The 14,185-nt window shown below is 33.2% G+C and overlaps 1 protein-coding gene across 1 annotated transcript; it reads left to right on the top strand.

The window, feature by feature from the left end:
• Window positions 1-222: 222 nt before the first annotated feature.
• LOC134263700 (uncharacterized) lies at window positions 223-11,349 on the top strand (the record flags this gene model as incomplete). The annotated part of the gene is made up of 9 exons (XM_062746083.1): window positions 223-277; window positions 464-979; window positions 6,874-8,646; window positions 9,079-9,213; window positions 9,296-9,394; window positions 9,587-9,715; window positions 9,872-10,030; window positions 10,127-10,234; window positions 11,278-11,349. Coding segments are annotated over exons 1-9 (3,046 nt in total), but the record flags the coding sequence as incomplete, so codon positions are not given.
• Window positions 11,350-14,185: the final 2,836 nt, after the last annotated feature.

Below are 14,185 nucleotides of genomic sequence, written 5' to 3'. Positions count from 1 at the left end.
TCAGGTGTTACTGATACTATCATATCAGATAAAATTACCTCCCCTGAAATAACAAACAAGAAAGTTGAAAAATTCATAAACACTTTACATCCCTTATTAAAACAGAAGTTGGATGTAGACTTGAAAGAATGCGTGGAAAAAACATTCCACTTACAACCAAAAGAAAATTCAACAGAAAAACAAAAACAAACTGTTAAAAAACTTAAAGAAAACAACAACAAAATGCAAGATGCTTTGTTTAATCCAGACAACGATGTTGACCAATTCTTGTGTACAGGTACTTCCTACAGTCAGTACGAAAGAGAAAGAATGAACAAATATTTTGAAACACCAGAAGCTGCAAAAAAATCTGCTGAAAAAAATTCCAACAAAATAAAACTGGGTTTGAAAAAACAAAAAAAACACCATGGGAAATTTGAAAAGTACTCATTTGACAAAAAATCTTTTCTACTTGAATTAAAAGAAAACAAAGGTGAAAATGTCAATTGGACAGCATTAGGAAAGAAATACAACATCAAAAACACGGCAGGAATTTTTCCATCTAATGCTGGCCAAATTCTTAAGCAGTTTGCTTTTGAAAATGGTATACAAACAGAAAAATTCAATCAACAAAAAATTGTAAGTGGTAGGGACATTATACAAAGGGTTAGGAGAAAGTACCTAAGAGTACGTGGACTAGCTGTGCCACATCAAAGACCAGCAAATAAGATCAGAAAAGCTCTACAGAAAAAAATTGATGATGGTGTGTATGATATCGGTGTTTGCATTGCCCCTAAAGTTTTTGATTTCAACAAAATAAGCAACACCGGTGAGCTTGTTGTAGACCAGAAAGAGGTATATGGGCGGAAGTTTCCTCTCTTAAAGATCAGGGAGCAATCACTCCAGGAACAGGAAACTCTGGGAGTCTTGCGGAGTTCATCAGATGAGGAATACAGCTCTCTTCCACCTGCTGATGTAATAAAGAAACTAAATGAATATGGTAGGTTAAACATTAAATGTATTATTTAAATAGTTCAAATTAATATATTAGACCAATTTAATTAAAATTAGATGTTAGATATGCTCACATACTCGCTACACTATTATCTAACAACAGTCAGAGGTCAATTACAAAACAACTCTATAACATGAGATTTGTCTTAGACTAGTAGACTACTAGTATCTTAAATGGTCCAGGATCAGGGGCAAATCCAGGTCAATTGATCTAAGAGGGAAAAAATCCAATTTGAGTTTGTGTGTGTGAAATTACTCTATTTTTTCAATATTATTAATTTCTTAGGTCTTGGTGCATTAAATATTACACAAAATTTTAGTTTCTTGTATTTGAATACCTCTGTATTGTTAAAAAATGTCCAAGTATCTTGTTTATCTCATTTGCTTAATAAGCATTTATCGTCTGAGTATTCCAGAAATTAAATTTTAATTCCCCTTGGAAAGAAATTATTTCCATCAGTGGCTTTGCCTCTGGAAATAGTTTCCTCCCTTGGGAAACAATAAATTCAAATTCAGAACTCAAATGAAAGTCCGAGACATTAAATTGTTCTGATATATATATACAGAAAGACTAGAAGACAGCCTTTAGCACCATACAACAACATTAAGAAGCAGAGACACATCACATATTAATAAACTAATTTTGGCATTTTTCTATTAATATCAAAGTAATGAGTATTAGAGAGATTCAGCAAGCTCACTTGTACGTGTACATGTAAACTACAAATTATAATCACATATAAACGTTAACATTTTTTTCTTGTTTAGCAAAGTATAACCTGTGCTTTTACCTCTAATTTTTTAAATGTAATAGTGGTTAACATGGAAAATTCATCCAAAAATGCAATGATTTTACTACGCATATCACTGTTTTACATAAATATGTACATGTACTTATGAGAAAAAGATTGTACGGATTTCTTATATTTTTAATCGGTCAAAGGCTGTTTTATTGATGTAAATGTTGTGATTTAACCTCCCTATAAATTAATACCTTCGGTTCCTTTAACAGTTATTTGTATAAAATATTCAGGTTATAGAAAAACGCACACTTTTTGAAAAATAAATTCGTCATTAGCAAAAAGCATTGATGTAATGCACAGATTTCTGGTGCTACATGTACACATTGGTTTGCTAAACCTCTCTAATTTTCCAAAAATGTTTATCTTGTTAAACACTTCTTCAGTTCTCAGTTTGAATAGCATGCAATGCTATCTGCAAGTCATACAGCATCTTTGGTCAGCTAAGTACCCAATACAGGAGAATCCAGCAAACCAAAAAACTGTCTAATCTTGCAAAAATGATCAAGATATTCAAATTCCAAACCAACTGATATGAAAATCTAATTGATTACCTGGGTTCAATCCATTTCCTACAATGATGATGAGCAAATGACCCCAAGATAAACACAGGAAGTTGAATTTCAAGGTGGCATTGCTTTCTATAAATTAGGTCCATCTCCCTAAAGTGAAATAAGCATCATAAACATGATTTCTATGCACATAAATTGATGAAATATCATTATGAACTAAATTCTTTAATTTGCTGATATTTATGAAAGAAAGTTAAAGGTACACATTATATCAGAAAGAAATTCTCACTAACAGGTTGTTACATTAATATAACCAGATTATTAGAATTTTTAAAAATCAAAATTAATAAGTCATATGAAATTATGAAATTGTCCAAGTTTATTGTTTAGTAGCCTTCTTTAATAACATGATGCCAATTGACCACAAAGCTCATCCAAGTCACCTTGGCAGGTTGTTACCTCATTACATATTTTGAACCCATATTGAATCCAAAGATTTAACCAATGCTGAAACAGCAAAACATTAAGATGCTTCAATTTGGATATTGCCTTGTTGTTCTCAAGGATGAAATGTTCAAATGACCCACCCTTATCCTATATTTTTGAATAAGAATATGCATAACTTGAGAATAAGTATGACCCTGTTATCACTGAAATGATTTGTTTCTACAAATCTCCTTGTTAACCTCTTTGGACTGAAAAGGAGGGGGTGTATCTTTGAAAAAAATCAGTGCATAATAGCATCTTGGTGGTGGTGGGTATATAAAATGCATTTAATATGGCAATTTCTATTATGCTTATTAGAGACAAATGACATATGCACTTATATTCAGTAATTTATCTATACATATTAAGTGTTTCCCATATTTCCATAATATCTGAGAAAACCCGGAGAAGCAATTTTTTTTGTAAAAAAAAAAAGACATAATACTAGTGTCGAGAGGTCAATGAAATTTGTGTAATGTCTTTATAGCTTTCAAAATTTATGTACACCTCAAGAATACATTCCATATTGTAAACAGACTCTCTTGTTGAAACTTGGTAAGTAAACAGTAATGTTCATCAAAATATCATTTATGCACAATAATATCAACATATGACTATATGCATATACATATAACAGGTATTTTTTGCGGTTGTCCAATTTTTGCGGAATTTTGAGGATAGGACAAATTGGTTTGATTGTCTCCTAAATTTCATTCAAATCAGACGTCTGACAGTATTAGTAATACATGTACCTCAATGCGCTTGACACGTGCAATTTTTAGGGTGGTTGATTATGCAACTGTTTGTTTTAGTTTAAAATGAAACTCCTAAATTAATTTTGATGGCAATTGATTTTAAGTGTATTTTACATTATGGCTTGGAGGTATTTATTATCATTATATATATACTTATATATTTACACTTGCAAATGTTTTCTTTTATATAACACAACTAAAGGCAAGCGTTTTTATATCTGTGTAAATACAGGTATGGGATCAAGAGGTCATAGATGTGCGTTGGATAAACGTTCGACGTAATTTCTCTGTGACGTCATAAAGGGTCGACGCGCGTTTAGTGGATTACATACATGCTGTTGGGTTCGAAAAATTAAGGCATTTCACACGTTAAAAGTAACAATCAGGCAAATATAAAGTATGAATAAGTCACAAATTTAAATATAAGTAATAAGGTATCATTTTTTGAGTTTTATTGAAATGTAAAACGGGTTGGCACATGATCAAATCTTCCATAAAGCCCTTTCTTAATAAAATTATTTTGATAGATCATATTAATGAACGACTGCGGTGTTAGAATAAAGATTATTGTTTGAGTGAACAAGTTCTGTTACTACAATAATTAATTTTAGGACTAGGCATAATTTTACAAAGAGTGACTAAAAGCTAGTAGTTTAATAGCGCAATGCCTATTCTCATGCACGTTTCATTCATGTGCCTGAATGAATTGATAAAACGTAGTAATTGCAGTGTTCAAATAAATCTTAGAGTTTGATGATCCTATACATCCCGTAAATATTTTTTTGCGGTAAAGTGCAAACGCAGAAATTACTTTGCTTCCTTTTAGGGGTTAAATCGCAAAAATTTCCAACCGCAGAAAATACCCGTTATACATATACCTGTTATGCATATACAAAGCAGAACTTAATGAAGCCTCCCTACCCCACAATGCCAAAATTTTATTAAACCTGAGTTATTTCTGGATCAGTCATTCTTCATTGTGGATATTTTTGAGATCCCACTAAATGTTTACCAATATTCCTAATTATCTCCATTTGTCAAATTTCTCTTCCTTTTATTTGAGGCGTTGATAGAAAATGGTACTAGTGATTCTCGTAATTGTCAACAAGAGGTCCAGGGGCCACAGCGCTCACCTGAGCACATCGGGCTTAACCCCCCCCCCCCCCCAGGCATTCATCATTTGAACATATTAGAATCTACACTACCTGAGGGTGATTCCATATAAAATCACTAATCATAGCTTTGAAGTACTTGAAAAGATTTTAAAAGATTCCCTCTATATCCCTATGTAAAATTTGGGTCGGCCATTTTTGCCCCTCCCTAGCTCCGTGGTCATGATTTGAATAAATTTGAATCTACACTACCTGAAGATGATTTAACATGAGTTTCATCTTTTCTGGACCAGTGGTTCAGAAGATTTTTAAAGATTTTTCCTATATATTCCTATGTAAAACTAGGGTCGGCCATTTTGGCCCACCCTTGCCCCGGGGGTCATGATTTAAACAAACTTGAATCTACACTACCTAAAGATGCTTCCACATGATTTTCTTTTTTCCTGGCCCAGCGGTTCTGGAGAAGAAGATTTTTTAAAAATGCCATAAATTTTTAACAAATTCATGATTATCTCCCCTTGGAAATGGGTGTGGCCCTTCATTTGAACAAACGTGAACCCCCTTCACCCAAGGATTCTTTGTGCCAAGTTTGGTTGAAATTGGCCCAGTGGTTCTTGAGAAGAAGATGAAAATGTAAAAAGTTTACGACAACGACGACAACGACAGACAACGGACATATTTTGATCAGAAAAGCTCACTTGAGCCTTCGGCTCAGGTGAGCTAAAAATGTAAAAAGTTAAGATAATTCCGACAGATTAGACAACAGACAAATTATAATCAGGAAAATTTGCACAAGGTTTTCAACTTCTGTTATGTTTGTAAATGGACAAAACATTTCAATACCCTTCTGATCAGTATATTCCCCTTCTGTACATTCCCTCTTCAAAATCCTTCCAATTCCTTCAATGACACATCCTATAAAAAATTATAAATACAATTAAAATTTAAGTTCTATGCATACAACAACAAATTTCGATGAGCTAATGCTCACTCCTAATACTCCAGCTCTAATGTACTTGTTATATATATATGCTCTCATGAATCTCACTTAATGGCATGCCTTAACAAGTGTGTGACTCTCTGTAGTGTAAATAACTTTTTAAAAAAGATTTATTGCATGCTAATCATGCAAGTATATTCTTGTCTTCAAAAGAATCTGGGTGGATTAGGCGAGTCATATGCCTACGCAAGGGCAAGTAAAATATCGATTAAATAAAATCTTGCAAATTACAGTTTTTGTTAAATTTGGGAGTTATTTATAACCATATGCATACAGTAAAGATAAAACTTGAATCAAATGACTTACAAATTGATTGTAATTAACCAACCAAAATGGTTATACGCTTTAGTAACGGTAAAAATGATAGAAATGGAATGTTAAAACTATGTTTTTTATATAAAGTGGGTCTTCGTACCATTTTTCTGTAAACAAATATTCAAAGTGTATGGAAGAATGTATCTCTCACCATTTTCAAAAAAATTGTACGAAGACCCACTCTATATAAAAAAGTTAGTTTACCTATTTAAATTTCGCAACATATTCTCAAAAACTCTAAGTCCAGTTGTGCGTTTGCTATACATATAGAACTGTTTGCTATTTAAAGGGAAATGTATGTGGGACTTCTTGGCTCAGTAGTCATAGCGGCAGAGTTGAAGCACCCAGTTACCTGTCGCGAGTGTTCGAATCACGATTTTTAAAAGTTCAGGTTAAAATTAGATAAACATATTTTTTCACAAAAAACAAAATGAATAGATAAGATGATGAATTTATTTACGGTCAATTAATGTTTTTCCTATAATAAACAAGTTTTCAAGCTACATGTGTATATAACATTTTAAATGCATTTAGTTCAAGACTACATTACATGTACATGATTAAAATGCAAACAAATTCAATCATGGGTAGCCAGCGCGATATGACTGTTCTGTATGCAAAAACAGTTAAAAGGAAAGGTAAAGCGTACTATCTCAAACCCTGAAGACATAATTACTTGATAGAACAATCAACACGCAATATAATAAATTACAGAGCGACAAAATCCGGCCGTGTGGGCATTTGACTCGCCTTATCCCCCAGATTCTTTAACTTCATTCATATGAGAAAAAAAATCAGTGAACTCGTTATTAACTCTAGGGTACCCACACTTTGCTGCAGCATTGTATTTCTACATAATTCTTTACAAGACAAATACTAAATGTAGAATTTCTGTTTCAGGGAAAGATGAAACTGGTTCTCACATTGAAAACTTAGCCCTTCTTAAGTCTACAGAGAGAACAAGACACTGGAAGTGCTGGCATGACCATTCCGACATACTTAATCATACGTATGTGAATTTCATGGTTTCTTGCATCTATGATCCTGCTGTATTTCTTTCCAACGAGGAGTACAGAAAAAAGTTTCCCTACAAAAAACAAGATGTTCAATCTCTAGTTGAAAAGCCTCACCTTTATATACTAGGCCAATCAGGGAGCTCAGATAAGGACCAGCTCACATATGTAAAAACCAGAACAGATGACCTTAAAGGAATGGGCGCTCCTGTAATCTGCAAAACGACAAATGCTCCTTATCAAGATGTGTTCCCTGTATTCAGTGGAGATAATCCAGCACGCCAGTTTGAATCAGGACACCAAAGGGGAGGACATTACAGTTGTTTATGTGGGGTTCATGTGGACAGTCATCAAAATTTAGAGTGCTGCTTTAGACAACCAGCAAAATCACTGCAAGCAAGACTTGACCTGTTTAAAAATGGCATTCAGTGGAAAAACTTTAACATCACAACTAATCCGAACCCATTTGCACACCTCAAAGTCCAACAAATTATTGATGAGCTAGATGAACGCAGGCTGGATATTCTGGACACGAGAAAAGAGAGCGTTTCTAAACAATTAGCGGAACACTTGGAGGGAATACAAAGGCCACCTGCCCTCTTCTGTACAAGTATGGAAAGTCAAAATCCTGGAAAAGATCTAAATCTACAAAAGTATGAAGTGTTAATGTGCGAGCCACTTCATGATATCTCAAACATGGTCACCAACTTAATTGCAGAGCTTCCTTACCATCTATCAAACAAATCAATGCAGAAAGAATATGAGATATTTAGCAATACCACAATTGGAGATAGAAATCAAATCAGGGGGTCAGACGCCAGATTGTATGCCATAAAGTTAACAAAGTTCACACAGACAAAGCATAGTGAGGGAAAAGTTAGTGAGCAAGTTGTCGACTTATGCAATTCTTTGACAGATATCATTTCAATTGCATACAGCAAAGAAGGAGCCAGAAATCCACAACAAATTCTGCGACTTTACAACCAAACATTCATTTTTGGCCATCTTTGTAAAGCCGTCATAGGAAATCCAATCAAAATGTCTAGCAGAAAGTTCTATGGATCACATTTTCATAGTCTTGTAACACATGCTCCTGAAATATATCGTCTCTTTTGCTTACGCTCCATTCTTGCAGAAAATGAAGAAAGAAGCTTTGGAACCTTGCGCAGTATTTCCCTAAATACCAGCGACAGAAAGCCAGAACATGTTATAAAAAATGCAATAATCAGATATAATGCCCAGCAAAACACTCCAGTCAAACCAGACTCATTTCAGCATCAAGATTCTATCATTAGTAAGCAGTCCAAATTCCTTCCAACCAGAGGTCCAACAATTTTCAAGAAAAGTTTTATCAGTGCCAGGATGTCACTATTTCAAAGCCATCTTGAAAGGATTGCAGATTACTTGGAACTTGGAGAAAATGTTTGGTGGAGCCAAGATGACACTAGTATTATCTTCCATGACTGTCCAACGAGTGAAGTGCACTCTCTGCCTCAGATCTTACACTTCCGAAAATCTATGGCATCAGATGTCCAACATTACCTTGAGGAAAAATGGGAGATATGTGTACAACAATTTACAGAGGGTGAACTTCAGCTACCAATCAAGAGGATAAAAAGATTACAGAATGGAAAACTGGAGAAAATCTACAATACTGGAGGTACAATATTATTTTTTATCATGTTTACTTAAACAAATTGTTGAGAATTGAAAGAAAGTTTTAGAAATACTTCAATAAATAAGAATTAAGAGTACCCGGTGAGACTGTAGCTCTACTGATTTTCACTTGACAAAAGTAGAGAAAGGTAGCTGATGGACTTTGAACCATCACAATAGAAATAAATGTTTTGTCTTTTTCTGAGTCAAGTTGAACTGCAATCAATTTAACAAAACCTGTAGTTGGAGAAACAAATTGTAGTAAAATCAATCCAAACTTGTAGGGGAACTATCAACTATGCAGTATTTTGAAAAAAATGTTTTGACAGACATTAAAGTGTACAGACAAAGAACACCTTTTTCTAACTGTTAAATAAGCTTTTTTTTTGTCCCTAACCAGTAGATGTAAAAATGGTGAAAACTCTTTATGTTTCAGGCAATGAAAGGAAAGAGTCACAGGAAAGTGCTGCTCATTCCAATACAAATGAACATGAAAGATTGACCAATGCCGAGTTGCACAATGATGAAAATGCTAAGATGTCAGACCAGCATCCAGAAATAGCTGTTACTGGTAATTTTTGTCTGCACAAGATAATACCTGAATGTTGAATTAAAATTATATCCATACTCAACAACTTTTACATACCTTTCAGCTGAAGTGCATTTTGAAAAGAACACTTCAACAAATATGGACTCACATACTGAAGAATATTTTCAGATATCAGACCTACACCCAGAGATACCTGTGCTTGGTATATTATATCCTAGAATATTTTTCCCTTAGTCATTTATTAAATCTATTCAGTCCAAATTAAAGTAATTTTTACCATTAATATTCTTCTAAATTCCTAACCCACATTCTTGAGAAAGTAAACACATTTTCTACATACTTACTGTCTTTAAAGGATCCAATTTATTACTGGTATGTAACTTTTTGGTTTCAGATGAGGCAGATCTGGGAAATGTGCTTGCTACTGTTAGGCTGCAAAATAGGCCACAGCACATCGAAGATGCAAATGTTCCCTTGTCATCTGGGGATGAACACCATCTACACCTAAAGAAGTTTATTAAAAGTAAAATATCACATGGTACAATTGTATGCAATTTATGTTTTAAATGCCAAAACATGTATATAAACAAGATGCCATGGGTCACATATTTCACCTGAGTACACAAGCTAGGAAGAGCTTAAAATTTTAAATGTACTCAAGAACTCTTAAATTTTTAAGCTGATGTGCATTATGGAAATGCCCATTCACTGGAGGCTGCACATCCAGATGAACATGCCAGAATTCCTTATCCAAATCCAACAGAGGATGCTGATGCTGATTTTCACACGTGTGAAAATGTCAAGATGTCAGATCAACACCCAAAAATAGCTGTTACTGGTACATTACTTTTAAGATAATATAAACTTTCCATGTAAACATGATTAATGTCTCTAAAATCTTTACATTTTTTCCACAAACTTATGTATCTTGCAGCTGATGTGCATTTTGGAAATGAAATAATTTCTTGTCCACATCCATTAGAGAATGCTGACAAACACAATGCTAGGGTGCCTGACCCACAGCAAGAGATAGCTTTTAGTGGTACGGTTTATATTAATATCGACTTAAAAAGTCACCAAGCATTATGATTATTTGTATGTTGATTATATACTCACTCTGAGGTATACATACACAAGGATGGGTACTGCACTGGGATAAATGAATAACACAATTCATATACTCTTGGGTATATACCACACCTACAAATTGATAATTTAATATTTACATTTGCAAATGTTTTCCTTTATATAACAATACTGAAAGCAATGCGTATCTATAACTGTATAAATACAGGTATGGGGTCAAGAGGTCATAAATGTGCGTAAAGATAAACGTTCGACGTAATTTCTCTGTGACGTCATAAAGGGTCAACGCGCGTTCAGTGGATTACATACATGCCGTTGGGTTTGAAAAATAACGCATTTCACACATTAAAAGTCACAATCAGGCAAATATAAAGTATGAATAAGTCACAAATGTAAATATAAGTAATAAGGTATCATTTTAATACATCTATCGGGCTATAAATACGGGTTGGTACGAGATTAAATTCATCATAAAGCCCATCGGGCTTTATGTATTTTAATCTCGTGACCAACCCGTATTTATATCCCGATAGATGTTTAAAAATGATACCTTATTTCTTAAATATTTACATTTGTTGATGTATTTCCTCAGATAACAATGATAATGAAATTCAATTTTCAATGACATGCAGTTGGTCACATGATCCAATTTTCTTGCATATGGAAAGCAAACTGCACAAGTTTTTTTGAAAGTTCAGATTGTGACGCCACATGACGTCGTAGATCCGTTATGTTGCATTTCCATAATAAAGTTTAAGTAGTGATTATTTTCCTTGTCACATGAATAACAAATGAAAATTTATTTAGCATAAGCGCCTCGTGAAATAGACTTGCTCTTGGGGAACTGGAATCTTGCTGACTCCCTCAATGATATACTTGAACTGTACACTATAATGCCTTTCGGGCGTTATAGAACTTAATCATGCGGCTGTTTAAATGGAATACTGGAATTTAAATTAATTTACAGTGTATAAATAATTTTTATTTATATCTTTTCAGGAATACAACCGGTGTTTCAACAAAAGAAGAGAAAGGAGTTGAAAACAACCATTACTCACAAAATTGAATCAGGTACAAGTTTATAAACACTTGAAATCATTTCAGAAATCTTAATTTCTTGTGAGCTATTTTCTTCTAGAAGTAATACTTAAAAAAAGGTTTCTTAGTACCTGAAGAGAAGTGATTGGGGGGGGGGGGGGCAAATTTCAAATGAAATATACCTGAAATTTTTATCATTGCTGACAAAGTTTAAATACATGCATATCTGCAATTTTATTCTCTAAACCCATATTTTATAATTATGCTTTTATGATATTTAGATATATACAAGATACAAGCCTTGAAGTGGTGTCAAATTTAGTTTGCCATCTTTGAATGCAGGGTCAGGCTAATTACAGGAAAATACCTAAAATGGAGGGATTTTACTAAAATCAGAAAACTCGCTGAGCTTTTCTGTACACAATCGGTTTATGGATCCAAATGCTGTCAAATTATTTTTTAAAATAATTAAAAAAATAAGTAATTCCAAGAAAATGAATAAAACTATACATGTTAAAAGTTTTTTTTTTTTTTTTTTTTTTTACCAGATTTGAAGTTAACCTCAAACACAAAAAACTGTTTCCATTAAGAAAGAGGATTTTCTATTCGTGTCCTCTTTTTTGAATTCAAAATGAAAAATGAAGACAATGCAATTTCAGAAATCAACAATTTTTTTAATTCATTGCCATTATTGAATACATTGAGAATTGGTGAGAACACCAATTTTTATGTGAAAACAGACAAATTATTAATCAGTTTTCTATATCAGCAGTCAAAAATTGGTGAATGCACCAATGCCAATTATCAATATCTTCAAATGAATATTGATCTTGGTGGTTCCACCAAGAAAACAAGAGTGATTTTTACAATACATAATTCTCTAATTAATTCAAAAAATTAGTGAACTAACCATACAGCTTCTTGGTGGGTCCACCAAAAATACGAAGACAAATACCTTAGAATACTTTGAATTACATGAAAAAGATATAGCAAGAATATTTATCAGTAGTGGGGATTTTGGTGGTTCCGCCAAAAAATTGAATGTGGTGAAATTCCCGATAACATTTTAAAAATAACGTTGGTGAATCCACCAGTTTTAAAATACTGAAACAACCCAATGAGAGAAACTGAGTTGCATAACCACATAAAAAACGTCCTTTATACAGAGTCGGTGCACTCACCAAAATGCAAAAATTCAACAAACAAGACATTCATATTTTCTCTCACAAATACTTGGTGGATCCACCAAAAATACAAATAGAAAGTCACAAGAATTCTTAAATGATACACTGTCAAGTTAAGATTATCTCGTATTCACTAATAGTGGGCAGTTTGGTGGATCCACCAAAGACATTAAAATTAAAAGGCAATCATAATATTGTAGTAAAATAACGTAGATACACTTAATACATTTATGTACACAAGAACAAAAACCTGGTGGATCCACCAGAAAATTCGAAAATCTTCATGTTACTCAAAGATCAACAAATTTGTCTCTAAATATAGAAAGTCGTTTGGTGGACACACCAACCTGCAGAAAAACAAATTCCTAGGCTTTCTTAATTTCACTAACAAATACTTGGTGGACCCACCAAAAACAAACCGAATAGATATATTATCAGCAATGCCTAATTTTTTAAAGTGGGGAATTGGTGGGTCCACCAAAACATTAATCAAAGAAACATTTGTTGATTTCCAATTACAATGACTAAGTTGCTTTCTATATATCATATGAACAAAAAGTTGGTGGATTCACCAGAAAACGTCGACAATATACATCTTAGACTCTCTTTACTTGTTGTTGATACATTCGCAATTCAATAATAAGTGGAACTATGAACATGTGTTTAATATAATTATAAAATACAATTTCAAAGATGTGTATACATTTTCAAAACAAATGTGAAGCCTGCAATAAAAGCAAAATGTTATATAAACATTACATATAATAACCCGCTATTTACTGTTTTATTTGCCTGCTTATAAAGAGAAGAAAAAAAAATCTCTCCCTAATTAAAAAAAAACTTTGTTTTTTTAACTCCCCTGTGATTTTGGCGATTTTCCGTGTCTGCATCTACAGTATATCAGATCTGCAATGGGGTGCAAACCCATGCATGACACTTAAGCAAAGTACTACCATCGGAGTCCAAAATATATTATTGGACTAAATATTTCAATTCATTTACTCCCTCTATGAATTTGTTACTGAAGCAATAAAAAACATTAACTTTAGTACTCTCAAATACACATATAGAAAGCATAAGGAATGAATGCTGCACAAGTAAAAGTGGCAACCATGAGGATGAACACCAATAAAAATAATAAACACAGCACAACCTTTAAAAATAGTTAATAAATTCGTCATCAATAGACTATGTAGTCATTCCAAAGAGAATTTAGAGTTTTTCATCAAAGTCCAACACAATCATAATCACAAGAGTTGAAATAATACATTTTTATCCCTAACATAGATGTCCCTTTTCACATCTATGGTATGGTTTGCAGGAGCTAAGGCCCGAATTACATGTAAGGGACAGCAAAATAAAAAGGTACTGTGCTTCACCGTACCTTTTCCGGGTTTCAATTCAGAGTTTGATATGATTTAATACAACCTCTGTAATACGAATAAGAAGAAACAAATCAGAGATATCTTCTTAAAAAATTTATTCATATTTAGAACAGTCTTTCAACAAAACACTAAAGTATGGAGTAACATTCCTCTGTAAATATACGCACATGTACGAGTGTGACAAAATCTTCACCCCTTACCTCCGGAGTAATAATCCTCCAAAAGACCAAATAATGCAAAGCTTCTGAAGTCTGAAAATTCACTACAGAGTAATACTCTTCCAAAGATATTTACAAATCT

The sequence above is a fragment of the Saccostrea cucullata genome, unplaced genomic scaffold (genome assembly GCF_032062105.1).
Source record: "Saccostrea cucullata isolate Sc308-1 unplaced genomic scaffold, CSIRO_AGI_Scuc_v1 ctg11271, whole genome shotgun sequence".
In the NCBI taxonomy this organism is placed as follows: domain Eukaryota; kingdom Metazoa; phylum Mollusca; class Bivalvia; order Ostreida; family Ostreidae; genus Saccostrea; species Saccostrea cuccullata.
Note: the sequence above shows the minus strand (reverse complement) of the source record. Positions and strands in the feature narration are given on the sequence as shown.